General features: G+C 47.0%; 1 protein-coding gene across 3 annotated transcripts in view; it reads right to left on the minus strand.

The window, feature by feature from the left end:
- Positions 1-10,707, minus strand: part of LOC123345106 (C-type lectin domain family 2 member B-like) — a 67,216-nt gene extending 56,509 nt beyond the window's left edge. Inside the window, exons 1-2 of one of the 3 annotated variants that reach the window (XM_044981758.1) lie at positions 10,693-10,707; positions 7,402-7,472 (exon numbers count right to left, since the gene is read on the minus strand). In XM_044981758.1, the coding sequence (XP_044837693.1) occupies positions 7,402-7,419 (18 nt within the window). In that variant the 5' untranslated portion in view covers positions 7,420-7,472; positions 10,693-10,707. Of the gene's footprint in view, positions 1-7,401; positions 7,473-9,396; positions 9,667-10,692 lie in introns of those variants that run through there. The other 2 variants (XM_044981757.1, XM_044981756.1) reach the window with 2 other exon arrangements.
- Positions 10,708-15,198: the final 4,491 nt, after the last annotated feature.

Below are 15,198 nucleotides of genomic sequence, written 5' to 3' on the forward strand. Positions count from 1 at the left end.
TAATAAAGTACTATGTATCATTTCTTGAATGGTCTAGTGTCTTTTTCCTTCACTCTTTCTGCATCCTTTATCTCTCTGGTTTCCCTTTCTCTACATTAAAAAAAAAAACCAACGAGGAGTCCTTGTGGCACGTTAGAGACTAACATATTTATTTGAGCATAAGGTTTCGTGAGCTAGAACCCACTTCATCAGATGCATGGAGTGGAAAATACAGTAACAGGTATAAATACACAGCACATGAAAAGGTAGGAGTTGCCTTACCAAGTAGGGGGTCAGTCTAACGAGACAATTCAATTAACAGTAGGATACCAAGGGAGGAAAAATCACTTTTGTTGTGGTAATGACGGTGGCCCAATTCAAACAGTTGACAAGAAGGTGTCAGTAACAGTAGGGGGAAATTACTATGGGGAAATTAGTTTGTGTAATGACTCATCCACTCCCAGTCTTTATTCAGGCCTAATTTGATGGTGTCCAGTTTGCAAATTAATTCCAGTTCTGCAGTTTCATGTTGGAGTCTGTTTTTGAAGTTTTTTTGTTGAAGAATTGCCACTTTTAGGTCTGTTATTGAGTGACCATGGAGACTGAAGTGTTCTCCTACTGGCTTTTGAATGTTAAAATTCCTGATGTCAGATTTGTGTCCATTTATTCTTTTGTGTAGAGACTATTCGATTTGACCAATGTACATTGGCTAATTAAGGCGTGGTTCCCTGTAGACTAGGGAAGGCTACTACAGGATAATTGAAGCACCTGTAGCCAATTAAGACCCTATCAGAAACCTGATACAGCATGCTAATTAGGATGTGATTCCCTGTAGGCCAGCTAAAGCACCTATAGACAATTAAGGCCCTGCAGGGAACCCAATACACACACACACACACACACACCCTCATCAGACAGGCAGTGTGGAGTGAGGGAGGAGAGAGAACTAGAGCTTGGAGGTGTGCTGCTGAGATTTGAGAGACCAGAGAATTGGAGGAAGGGAGACCCTGTCCCCAGCATCAAGGACTGAGGGTAACCCTACCTGGGAGGAAGGGGGTAAGAAACCTGCAGGATTATGATGAGGGTTTGGGGCTCAGACCCCTTCCCTGTTTCCCTTCTCTACCACTTTCCTGGTCACTAGCAGGGCCCTTGGTGACCCACCATACTAACACTGGCCATTTTGTCACACCATCCACGCATTCATTCACATAGAGGGAGGGGTTGGAAATTTGACTAGATACCTAGGAACCGGAGTATTAAATGGACAAGAAAAAGACTGGAGACCCACTGATCACAGCAATACTGCTGCTGCAGGAAGCCAAAACCAGCCTGCCCCCAGCTTTTGGGAAAGTCTACCCGGGAGCTGTCCCTGGATCTAGGTCAGAAGCTCATCTTTTATATCAGCCTCCAGCTAGTAGGTGCCTGATAAATGCAAAGGACCCTCGTCGTAATCCACAGTTTGAGCATTTTCAGTGTCTAAAATTATATATGCTGCTGCACAAAGACATGTCTCCAGCCAAATAATAGCAACAGCAAAGTCTTTTTGGCAATGGGAATTAAAGTCCAATTGGGATCAGAAAAGCTATGGTTTATCAATGACATTTCATTAGCTGCCACTATGCATAGGCAGCGGCGACTCTAGGCACCAGCGCTCCAAGCATTTATCTGGGGTGGCAAGCCGCAGGGGGCACCCTACTGGTCCCTGCGAGGGCGGCAGTCAGGCAGCCTTCGGCGGCATGCCTGCGGGAGGTCCGCTGGTCCTGCAGATTTGGCGGGGATTCAGCGGCGGGTACCCCGAAGCTGTAGGACTGGCAGACCTCCTGCAGGCTTGCCACCAAATCTGTGGGACTGGGGACCTCCCGCAGGCATGCTGCCGAAGGCAACCTGCCTGCCGTGCTTGGGGCAACAAAATAGCTAGAGCCGCTCCTGTGCATAGGACTAGCTGCCTGAGACAGACTCACAGTGTGTGGCTGCTGGAGCCATCCGAGCATGAAGCCAACTGGATGGTTTGCAGGGGAGTTGTGTTTGTTTCAGCTGGCCCTGGTTTTTAGAGGAGATCAATCTGGCATCTTATAGAAGATGCTGATGTTCCCTTTAAACCTCCCTGTTCTCTTTCCCATGCAGACACCACAGCGGCGCTGTCTGTATTTACACTGCAGAACCCAATCTGGGTTTCCCCTGGCCAGACTGCTGTCCTGCCCATCTCCCTCCAATTTGCAAACCCGGCGTGGGAGTTCTACCATGTCAAGTGGTATTTCAAGACAGGGAATCGTCCCATCCTGGTCTACATGGTGGACAGCTGCACAAGCTCCCTTGAGTCACAGGAGCGCACCTGCCAGCACAGCATGGAACTGGCAGATTTTTATCAGCAGCGGGCAACTCTCTGCTTCCACAATGCTTCCCTGGTGCTCCTGGGTGTGCAGCCTGAGGATGCTGGGATGTACTGGGTAAAAGTGCGAGGCTTAGATGTCTCAGCAGATGCAACAGTGAACCTGACAGTGGTGGAAGGTAAATATTGGACAAGGGGGCCGTGCAGTGTTGGACAATTAGATTGGAAGAGGAAGGAGAGAGGTGGGACTTGCCACAGTTTACATGGTATCGGAGGGGGGGGGGAGGTGAATGGAAGAGAAAGTAGAAAAATAGAGGGGAAGGGAAGGAAGAAAAGAATGAAAAGGATAGAGAGAGAAAGAAGCTAGTGAAGGGATGGAAAGAGGGAAAGGGAGGAAAGGAGTAGGAAAAATAGAGGTTCAAAGGGAGCGGGAGGTGTAAATTTAATAGAGAAGTGTAAATTTCACAGGAAGGAAGATGGGAAGCCAGTGTAGGGTCTCAGGTAAGAAAGGAGACATGGTGGCAGTATGGAGGAAAGGAAGATGACTTGGGCTGAAAACTTTTGGAGGAAGATTGGATATTGAGAGAAATCCACAAGTTTACTTGGTTAAGATAAAAAGAGGGAGGGGTATTTAAGGAATTATTAAAGATGCTACTCTTATTCTCGCTCCTCTTTCCCAGTCCTGCTTTCCCTTCTGATCGCCAATGTTTGTGGGTTGTTCTTTGCATCTCCTGGGGTGCATAATGATGGCAATGACAACTCAATGTGCTCAACGACAGCCAGGGACACACTGGCAGTTATGTACCCTACACTCAGTGACTTCCTCTTTCTCTCCCTACATTGCCTTTCTTTGAGTTCTGATTCAATGTGAGATACACACAAGGACCTACAGCTGGGTAATTTAAAGATACAGTGAAATGACTCAAAGAAACTTCTCTCTCTCTTTTTTGTGGTTGGACCACCAGACTTATCTGGAGGAAGAGCAAAGGGGAAGGGAAACTGCATGATGTCCAGTGCCACCCAGCTAGGAGTAGCTTTCCTGGCTTTCTGCCTGTTAGAGCGGTTAGTCAGAGAGGTAAGTGATTGCTGCTGTTTTATCTCTGGTTTTCCAGTCCTTAGTGAGATACAGTAGAAGGGATCCAAAGAGTACATGAAGTGTGCAGGTGCCATAGGTGTATTGGTATCAAGACCTCTTGCCTGGGAGGCATATTAAATCAGTTTTATGCATCAGGACCCTGGATTTTTGAAGCAAGGAATCTGGATTTATCCAGTACTGCTTACTCCCACTACTTATATCCAAGCCCTCTCAGCATCACTGTACCCTGGTCCATTACTGCCCTCCACTGCAAGTGTATGCACATTGTTTAATAGACCCCATTGAATCAGAGACCTAGTTATTTTGGATGAGTTTGGCATCTCTATTTTGTTTAGATTATGGCCTGACCCATGCTCATGTTACCATGGGAGAGATCTGAATTCAAGTCCAGGTTCAGAGCATCTGGACTGCAGAGACCTGGGGACGCTACTACCAAGCTGCTCATCTTGGGGTAAGGGAGGGAGCTCCACCCTCCTTTGACTGCAGCTCTCTTCTGCTAGAAGGGTTCACCCCTCTGCAAGGCCGTGAAGGGAAGTGGGGAATTAAAAGAAGAGGAGAGAATTCCCCCAAAGGGGAATGATGGTGGTTAATCTAGCGAGAAGCGTGAATATCGGGGGATTCTGCCATCTCTCGCACAGGCCCTGACACAGATCAGAGAAGGAAGTGTCCAAACACACATTGTATGTTAGGTGGCTACATATATCTGATGATTGTTCTGCTCTCCACCAGTCTGTAAATATGCCAAGCCGCGATTCATTCCAGTGTGCACCAAAGAATGGTTCCTGATCAGAGCATCAAGCAACTTTAGATAGAGTTTCACTCCTGGCAGAATCTGCATAGCTAATAACCATGGAAACATCTAGTCCAATGTCCAGATTCTGAAAGTTGGCAAAACCAGCATCTCCAGAAGAAGGAAAATGTCTATAATGCACTTAGGCAAATTTCCATATGTGGTGTATAGGAGAAGGGATCCCTAGCATACTTGTTGGAAACATAAAATAGCATTTTCTTCATGTCTGCAACAATCACCTTATGTCCTGAAAGTGGTGGAATTAATTATCCTGGCTTGTGCCTAGTTACAGATGTCATTGATTATATAAAGGATTACACACACACCAAGATTGCTGATGCTTCACAACTACCTATGATTAGCTTCTCACGCAAGCATCTTGACATTCCCTGTTTTCCCTTATGCGTGGAACAAATAGATAAATGCAGCCTCCTTCAGCTAGCTCCTCAAAATCCATCTCTATCATGCCTTTAAGAAATCAACTAATTAAAGATCATTTGATGGGCATGTGGGGTGAATTGGCACTTTAGCTGTTTATGATAATAGTTTTATGTCTTAACATGTATCTATGTATATAATGATTGTATATATTTGATTGCATATGCTCACCTATATTTTTCCTATGTCACTTGTCTTCTTAGACTACAAACTCTTAAGGGCTGGGAGAATGTCTTTATATATGTTTACACAGCACCTACCACAATGGGGTTCAATCCTGTCAGAGACACCTGGTCATTATATTAATATGAACATTAAATAATAATATTAGTAACCTGTGGCAACAGTGACTTAGTCTACTGTATGTATGTGGAAGGAGAGTTTCTTTGGATCAACTTCAAATGTACTAGCCAAGAATTTCTTTCCACAACTGATGCTGAAGTATCAGTATCAACTAATGTTTTACTTATGCTAATAAAAGATATACCTCTTACTACCAGTGGTCACTATATATCCATACTAACACTAGCAAACTATCAGAAATCTCCCATCTGAAGGGTGAATGGAAAACCTGCTAACCCTCAGGACACTGGCTTCTTCTAAGGGCTTGGGATGTTGAATGGATAAAGAGCACTAGTCTGGGTATCAGGGTGGGTTTTGAGCAGGTGGGACTCTTATCTGGAGTCAGCCCAGACTGATCCCACTTCCTTATTTTCAGAAACGCCCCTCTCCCTTGTATCTGCATTCCCCATGAGAAAAAGCACTCCCCTGTAGCATCCTAAGAAATAGAAGTGTGGAGGTGGGCAATCTGGGAACAGGTTGTGACGGGTTGGATCACAGAAACCCCCTTGGAAACTGCCAGCTGCCAAGACTACTTCTGCCCCTGCTTTCCCTGCCAGCTTGGGAATACAGCACCCTGTCTTGTTGAGCCAGACACACCTGTCTGCTCCAGCACAGACCCAGGGTCTGAACCACATGCCCCAAAGCTGCAGACTTAACTGAAAACAGCTTACAGAAGTGTTCCTGTCTTTAACACTCAGATGCCCAACTCCCAACGGGGTCCAAACCCCAAATAAATCTATTTTAAGCTGTATAAAGCCTGTTTATAGGGTAAACTCATAAATTGTTCACCCTCTATAACCCTGATAGAGAGATATGCACAGCTGTTTGCCCCCCCAGGTATTAATACATACTCTGGGTTAATAAAATCACTTTGTACTTATTAATTAAGTACAGAAAATATGATTTAAGTGGTTCCAAGTAGTAACAGACAGAACAAAGTGAATTTCCAAGTAAAATAAAATAAAACACAACACGCAAATCCAAGTGTAATACAGTAATAAAACTGAATGCAGATAAAATCTCACCCTCAGGGATGTTTCAATAAGTTTCTTTCACAGACTGGACACCTTCCTAGTCTGGACACAATCCTTTCCCCCGGTACAGCCCTTGTTCCAGCTCAGGTGGTAGCTAGGGGATTTCTCATGATGGCCGCCCCCTTTGTTCTCTTCCACCCATTTATATATCTTTTGCATAAGGAGGGAATCCTTTGCCCCTCTGGGTTCCCACCCCTCCTTCTCAATGGAAAAGCACCAGGTTAAACATGGATTCCAGTTCAGGTGACATGATCACATGTCACTGTAAGACTTCATTACCCACTTGCCAGCACACAGATATACAGGGAGACTTACCAGTAAAACAGAGCCATCTACAGACGATTGTCCTGGTTAATGGGAGTCATCAAGATTCCAAACCACCATTAATGGCCCACACTTTGCATAATTACACTAGGCCCTCAGAGTTATATTTCATATTTCTAGTTTCACATACAAGAGTGATACATTTATACAAATAGGATGATCACTCAGTAGATTATAAGCTTTGTAATGATACCTTACAAGAGACATTTTGCATGAAGCATATTTCAGTTACATTATATTCAAACTCATTAGCATATTTTCATAAAATCATATAGAGTGCAATGTCACACAGGTATTTAGGGTTAACAAGCAGGTAGCTGATTATATTGCAATGGGCGAGGTAGACAGTAAAATGGAGGGAACTAGCAGAGAGGAGAAGTAGTGAGATTCTTTCAAGATCCAGGGTTTTCTGAAGGAAGATGAGATGACTTGATTTTAAAGCTGGTTGCTGCTGGTGCTCTATCCATAGCAGTGAAAGGTTCATATTTAGGTATGTATGTGAGTGTGTGGGGGAGAGAGAAGTTAGCAGTTTGTGTTACAGCCTATAGGGGAGCCTATGGTTGAACCTGAGCTTATAACATGAGTTGCCCTGTTTTCCCTGTTATTTTAGTCTAAATTAGCTAACACGGTTTAGGTAATCTGAATTAGGAATGCTTCCCCCGCCCATTTCAGATATAGCCAGAAAGAGATTGATGGAGGGTGGGGGAGAGGCAGCAGATGGTCTGAGGATACTTCTCTACAGCAGCTGAGAGGGTGATTCCCAGCTTGGGTACACGTATAGCTCTGCTCAAGGGAGCAGACTGATAATAGCAGTGTTGCTATGGCAGAATGGGTAGCGGCTTAGGCTAGCCACCTGAGTATAATCTCGCCCAACCCTCTGTGTATGTACGTGGGTGGCTAGCCTGAGCTACACTGCTATTATTTTTAGTGCACTAGCTCATGTATGTCTGGCCAAACTGCGAATCACTCTCCCAGCTGCTGTGTAGACATACCCTAGGAGTGCAACTGTGTGTAGATCTACTTCTCACAGACCCAACACCTCTTGATGCCGGTAAGGAGCTATACTCACCTCCCTCGCCTGGTGCATTATCAGAGCCGGATGTCAGCAACTGCAGTGAGGACAGGTTCCAGTTTGTATACCTGAAAGAGATAAAAAATGGAGAAATTAAATATACTTTGCTGAAATTCTTCTAATAGGCCAAATTCTGAAGTCCATGCTTAGTATTTATTTAAACTGTATTTAGGCCAAATTCCCATTGCACTCAGTGGAACTACTCGTGTGTAAAGTTACTCATTTGCATAAATGGATTCAAGCTCAAGACTTACTGAAAATCAGATTTTGCTCAGTTTCTTTCATTCTCACATTTTAGTGATACAACCTTACTGATATAAAATCTGCTCAAATTTCCCCACTTTTTCTCTGTAATTATCAAATATTGATCTAAAACCACCCTGAATCTTGTTCCATTTTCCTCTAAGGTTTTGTATACACAGAAACACTCAGGTAAATTAATCTGAATTAACTTTCACAATGGATTAAGTACACCTTATTAAACCCCTGTTAGAAGCTCTTATTCAGAATTAAAATAACTTTAATTCAGTTTACTTAACATTGGAAGTGAATTAAGCTAAAGGCACTCTAATTCTGTGTAAGAGCATCCACGTGACTGTATAATGTGGTTTAACTAATCCACTTTAAATTCACACTGTTTGGATCAATTTTCCTGACGGTCTCTGTGTAAACAACCCCTAATTAATGAATATTGTTATAAAATTCCCCCACTATGGGGTTTCCTTCCCCCACCCCCCCATTTTTGATTACAGCCAGTTTGAAACAGTTGGCCTGAATCATTATCCCACATAGAGTGTAGAAGCTGCCCCCTGCCTATCTGTGTTAGCTGCTGCCCACTCCCACTTGCCAGAGCCCAGTCTGGTTTCAACTTTCCTTCCCTTCTGCTGTTCAAGCAGCATCACCCCCAGCTCCCTGTGTGAATGGTTGCTGAAGAGGACTTAATAGTGACCTAAAATCCCTCAGATTTGGCCTCTGTTGTGTATTTGGTTGAGGATATAACAGCCTCTTTCCTTTTAATTATTCAACACTGATTTACAATTCCTCATATTTTGCCCCATACTTGCATTATTGAATATTGATCTAAAATCCCTTCTGATGTTGTGTTCCCCCACCCTACCCATTTTCAAATACTGGCATAAAAGCCCCTCACATTTTGCTCTGTTCCAATTTTCAAATATAGATAAAATCCCTTCTATTTTGAAGCAATTCCCCTCCTCCAACACTAAAATGTAGCCACTTCTGCTTTTCAAGGGAAACCACTGTCATGAATCATTGCCGCACACTGTGGAGGAGGGGGACTAGTGGGGGTTAAACCCTCCCATGTTCATTTTCTCCTCAGATTAAACCTTTTTTCTCTCTCATTCTCAAAGTGCTAAATCACCTGCCTGAACCCTATCTTTGAGCTGCTGTGCTGCCTTATCACAACTGTCCCAGAAACTGAGAAATTAAATTCCTTCCTTTTCATTAAACTGAGGGGATTTTCTTTCACATGATCAAATATTGATATAAAATCCTCTCAGATGTGATCCTTTCCTTCTTAACATTGAACACTTATTTAAAGTCTCTCAGATTTTTCCCTATTCTCTGTAATTATAAAATGATCAAAATTTCCCCCAGAGGTTGACACTTTTCTATTTTTAACTATCATCCTAAAACCCACTCACCTTTTCCCCCTTTTCTCTGTAATTCAAAATATAGATAGCGTAGCAACTTTTTCCCTTTTCCATTACTAAGTCCATCTACTTCTGCTTTTGGCAGAAAACAGCTGGCCTGAAGCATTTCCCCACATAGTGGATGTGGAAATGATGAGTTAAACTATCTATGATCAACTGTCACATCAGATTAAACCCCTTCTTCTCCTCTAATTCTCAGTTACTGCTCTGAAATCCTTTCTGTTTGGCCTCTTTTCAATCTAATTTAGAAAAACTCATCAAAATGCCCTCAGATTTTGCCCTTTTTCTCACTAGTAATTAAATATTGACATAAAATCACCTCAGATTTGATCCCTTTGCTCTCTAATCCTTGAATGTTGATATTAAACCCTGTTAAAATTCACTTTTCTCACAAATTCTTTAATGCTATATAAAATGTTCTTACAGTTGGTCCCTTTTTCTCTCTGTTGAATAGCAATATAAAATCCCCTAAATTGGGGGGATTTTTTCCCTTCTAATTTAACCTGAAGCCACTTGACTTAGTTTTGGAGGGAAACAATGCATCAGAGCAGGGGCGGCTCTAGGCACCAGCAAAGCAAGCACCTGCTTGGGGCAGCCCATTTGCAGGGGCGGCAGGGAAGCTGAGAATCAACAGGGGGCTCTGGGAGCTGTAGTTCCTTGGTTAGGTCCCTGCCTACAGAGCCAGCCCTGGAGCAGAGAAAGAACTACATTTCCCAGCATTCCCTTGGCCACTACCAACTGGAAAGGAAGGAGGGGGACCTCATGCGGCAGCGTGCTGTGAGTGCTGTGAATGGTAGGGAGACCATATTTTAACATTTAAAAAACAGGACACTCCACGGGGAGGGAGGGAAGCCCCACCCTGCCGCCATCCACTCCCTCTGACTGCCCCCCACAGAAACCCCAACCCATCCAACACCCCCCCCGTCCCCTGATCACCCCCTCCTGGGACCCCTGCCTCTAACTGCCCCCCAGGACCTCACCCCCTATCTAAGCCTCCCTTCTCCTTGTCCCCAACTGCCCCCTGAAACCCCCCCCAACTTCCCCCAGGAACCCACCCCCTACCTGTCCCCTGACAAACTCCTGGGACGCCTGTGCCCCTGGGACCAACTGCTGCCTGTCCCGACTGCCCCCCCCCCCCGAACCTCTGACCCATCTAACCCCCCCCTTCTCCCTGCCCCTGACTTCCCCCCCCCCCGGAACTTCCTACCCCTTCTCTATCCCCCCAGCCTCCTTACTGTGCCACTCAGACCAGCGTGTCTGGCTCCTCGCAGCTCCAGACACGCTGCTGCATACATGCTGCCATGCGGAGCCCACAGCACCCCCTCTCAAACACACACCCAGCACCGGCCTTCCAGATTTGAACACCTCAAAATTCAGGAGTGCTCAAGCTCAGTTTATCAGCTGTTACTTCATTTCTCCCAAATCAAATATACTGATCCACTGTAACTTGCTGTAGAAAAAGTAGGATAAAATTGAGCAAGAAATGCTTATTAGGACTGGAATTGCTATTTTCAACAGCCATTGCCTTTTTGTTTGTTTAAAAGGAAGACAGTGATACTGCATTGTCAAATTCCCCATAGAAAGAAAGAGTGGAACAAAAGAATAATAAAGGCACCTCAACTTTTCCTCATTTATAGAGGACAGTCTTATAATATGCATCCAGATATCCTCCAATCACACAAGCTGAAAATTGTTCCACTTTACTGCAGCTCTGTAACCATATGGGAACCAATCCTGTCTGTGTTTTGTGCACATCCAAAATTCCTGCTGAATGACCCGCCCTGGGAGCGAGTTACCAGTGACCCAGGGCTGTGGCGGAAGGAGGGTGCAGGTGGGGGGGGGAGATCCCAGAGCTGAGGCGGCAGGAGGTGTGTGTGGGGGGGAAAGGGGGAGAGCCCAGGGCTGGGGCAGCAGGGAGGTGCGGGGGGAGCCCAGGGCTGGGACGAGGGGCAGCCAAAATTTTTTTTGCTTGGGGCGGCAAAAAACCTAGAGCCGGCCCTGCATCGGAGTCATTATCTCACAGGGTGGTGCAGGAGCAGAGGGATTAAATTCCCCTGTGATCAATTTTGCCCTCATGTACCAATGTGTTTGCTGATTAAAGTCACTTGCCCACTATTTAACATTCAACAAGCCTAATAGCTTTCATCCCTCCAGCTGGTGATGTACCCAGTGGAGGCTGCCCACGCCAACCCCATCTCCTAACTGCCAACCAACTGCCCTTCCTCCCCTGCTACCCTTGCCCAACTGTCATGGAACCTTCCAGCACAGTCTGGTACCAACGTCCCCTCCCAATCATTTGTGAATGGCTGGCAAAGGGGAAATTTTCTCTATCATTACTGAATATTGGTGTGAAATCCCCTCAAATTTCACCCCATTTTCCTCCCTAATTCTCATTCCACTCATATTTTGCCTTGGTTTCTCACTGATTATCAAAACAAACACAAATGTCAATGATTATCAAGTTGGTATATTAAGTCTCCTGGGATTTATCTCCATTCCTTTCTGCTTATCAAACACGGTTATACATTTCCCTCTGTAATTGTCCTGTTTCTTTCAAAACCTGGAATATTGGTATAAAGTACCTTCAGATTTTCCTTGTTCTCTCTCTAGTTGGATAGTGATAAAAAAAATCATGTAAGACTTGGTTCCTACCCCCCTCTAATTCTTTAATATTGTAATTAAACCCCATTAAACCTTGTTCCTTTTCTCCCTGCATTTTCAAATACTGACCTAAACACCCCTCTTTTTTTCTCCTTTTCTCTCTAATTGTCATATATTTATTTATATAAAACTCCCCTAGTTTTGTCTTTTTTCCCTAATTATTCAGAATCAATCTCAAATCCCCTCAGATTGCCTACATCCTGTCTCAAAAATGAATATTGATATAAAATCTCCTCAGTTTCTGCTCCCCACCCCTCCCAAAAGGCAGCTGGGAGGTTGTCATTTGTCTTGGAAGAACAAAGAACAAGCTGTAAAAATCAGCTTGAAATAAATGACCTGAACTGATGTTTCTACCCATCTATCTCCAGGAGATGGCAGTCATTGCACATTGTAAATCTTCCTTTAGACTAGCTTCCAGTGACAGGATCGGGGAGGGGATATATTCGGTCAAAGAATGGGGAGGGGCTGGGGCTCTCTTTGGTCCTTACATGGAACTTTTTAAAAAGAGAAACTAAAATTCTCTGGCCCACAAGATCGGACTAGACGATCTAATGGTTCTCTCTGCCCTTAAACTCTATGACATACTGTATGACAACCTCAGAATGGAGGTTGTTTGTTATGCTGAAATGTTCATAACTCTGAACAAAACGTTGTGGTTGTTCTTTCAAAAGTTTGCAGCTGAACATTGATTTAATACAGCTTTGAAACTTGACTGTGCAGAGGAAAAATGCTGTTTTCCCTTTATTTTTTTTAGTAGTTTACGTTTAACGCAGTACTGTGCTGTATTTGTTTTTGGTGTTTTGTTTTGTTTTTGTCTCTGCTGCTGATTGCGTACATCCGGTTCCAAATGAGGCATGTGGTTGACTGGTTTCCGCAGCATGATCCTTCCTGCACTTTTCTGCAGCGGGGTAAGGAAGACCTCCCTTTATTGGGAGTGGGGGTGAGGAGTCTCTTTAACAGTCAGGGAAGGGAGGTCTTTAAATGGGGACGGACTGAAAGATGGAACAAGGGGCTGGAAGTAGGAGTGGGTAGGAAAGGTTTCTAGCTGTTCAGAGACTGCCTCCTGCTTGCTTCTGAGTCAGCTCAGAACAAAAATGAAAAAAACAGGAACAAATAATTCACGCTGGATAGAAACCAAAATACATCCAGGCTATTAACTCCTGGCTCTAGCTCAGAGGCTAGGGCATTGCTCTAATAAATCAGAGGCAGTACTGGGTTTACAATGGTACCAGAGGCGCCCTGGCACTGGGCCCATGCTCAACAGGGGCCCGTCAGACAGCTGGGCACTGCACTTCACTTGTGCTGCCAGCCGAGGGCCCACCGCAGGCTGGCTCCTCTGCTCTCCAGCCCCTCCTCGGTGCTGCTCTCGGCTGTCCCACCAGCCCAGGTATCCTCGCCCCGTCCTGTCCCCTCCGCCCACTCGCTCCTCTGCCGGCTGGGCTGGGGGGCTCTCGGGGGTCACGTCCCACAGGGATAGGGTGACCAGATGTCCTGATTTTATAGGGACAGTCTCCATATTTGGGTATTTTGCTTGTATAGGTGCCTATTACCCCCCAACCCCTGTCCTGATTTTTCACACTTGCTATCTGGTCATTCTACGCAGGGCCCCACTCCCCAGCACAGCTCCGGCTCCAGGCTGTCTTCTTGCTCTGCCCGCCACCTCCCGGGGCTGAGCTGCCTGTGACCAGTGCAGGGGCCAGGTCATTCTCCACCAGCGGGGGCTCATCTGCACCCCAGGCAAGGGGGTTCTGAGGGAGCCGAGCCTGGGCAGGCCCCCAACCGGCCCCAGCCGTGATGCTGGCTCAGCCCAGGCAAGGCAAATAGCCCCCGCCCAGTGGGCCGGTGAGTGTGACTGGGGGGCAGGCAGGTGGGAGGAGTGGGTCTCTGGGGGTGGCACTGGCAATGGGGGTCTGTGTGGGGTACTCCTGGGCCCCGGGGGAATGAAAACAGCCCAGGTCCCCCTCCTGCAGCATTCTTTGCTTCCCTGCAGAAAGTGAAGGAGGAAGAGGGGGTGTGATTGGGAATGTTCATGGCACAGTTTGGGGGCATTTCCCCCCAAATAGAGGCGAGGGGTGGGGGCCACATGGGGTGCAAGGTCACATGCCACTGCCCCCCCGCCCCCAGCCATTTCTGTGACCCCAGAGCTGCACAGCACGGGTGAAAAAAAAAAGTGCTGCTCAGCTCCCTGGACTGCAGCTGGACACCACCTTCTGGGTCCTAGTACTGGCTGAGCTCCCTTCTGTGTGCTGGGAGGCATCCTTCATCTTGTGCAACAGAGAGTGAAAGAGGCAGTGGGGCAGGAAGGGGGTGGGAAGGGGCATGGGATGGAGAAGAGAAGGGGATGGGAGAAGTGGGGGCAAGGAGAAAGAGGCAGTGGGGAAGGAAGGGGCATGGGATGGGGAAGAGAAGGGGATAGGGGAAGCAGGGGCCCAGCATGAGGATCCCCTTGTCAGCAGCTGGGGCTCCCCTGTTAAACAGGCCCATCAAACCCTCACCCTGACAAGCCCCACCTCCCCTGCATCTGTACCACCCCGATGAGCCCCCCAGACACCCTCCCCACTGAGCCCCAACCACTTTCACTTGGTCCCCGCTGCAGACTCCCATTGCTCCTGCACCTGGAACCTCCCTCTACATCCAGATCCCCCACTGAGCTGCCTGCACCCAGACTGCCCCCCCATAACTCTCTTACCCCCATGTGGAGCCCCCCACTCTAAGTCCCTCTGCCCTTGGATCCTGCTGCCAGGCTGAGCCTCCTGCCCACATCTGGGGTGCCTGGCACAAAAGGGGCAGGGCCCCAGGGTGTTTCTGTGGCAGGCCTGGCCCTTGTTCTGTGTCAGGGTCAGGTTCAGCCTCACTGCCAAGTCCCTGTCCCGGGGGGCAGGGGAGGCTGCAACGTATTCTCCCACCTCCATGCAGCCAGTGGTCTGTGCTCCCCACCCCAGGTGGAGCCTCCACATTTATTTATTGTTAAAAAAAATTGCAAAATTTTAAAATATGATGCACAGAATTTGCTGCAGAATTCCCACAGGAATATGGGGCGCTGTACAGCTGTGCTGGTGGGACTGTGAAGGGGTGCTGGACAGTAGGGGATCTGTGGGTGGAGGAGCTGGGCGGGGGGTATGGTGTGCAGGGTGCTGTGCAGTTGTGGTGGGAGGTCATTGGGAGGGGTCTCTGGGCAGGGGGTGCTGGGCATAGCGGTGCCGAGGGCATAGGGCATAGGGATCTGTAGGGGAGGTCTCTGGGCGAGGGAGCACTGGCATAAGGGCAGGGCACTGGGCAGGGGGGCAGTGTGGAAGGGGCACACTGGCAGCGCAGGGCTGGGCGGGCCAGTGTGCGTCTAGCAGTTTGGGGTTTGTAAACTGTGCCCTTGTGCTGGGCTGAGTGGGGCCACTCCTGCTGCGCTGCGCCTCACTGCCCCAACCGGCCCCTCGCTCTGCAGACTGCCCCCCATCACATGCCC

This window comes from Mauremys mutica, chromosome 12 (genome assembly GCF_020497125.1).
Source record: "Mauremys mutica isolate MM-2020 ecotype Southern chromosome 12, ASM2049712v1, whole genome shotgun sequence".
Classification (NCBI taxonomy): domain Eukaryota; kingdom Metazoa; phylum Chordata; order Testudines; family Geoemydidae; genus Mauremys; species Mauremys mutica.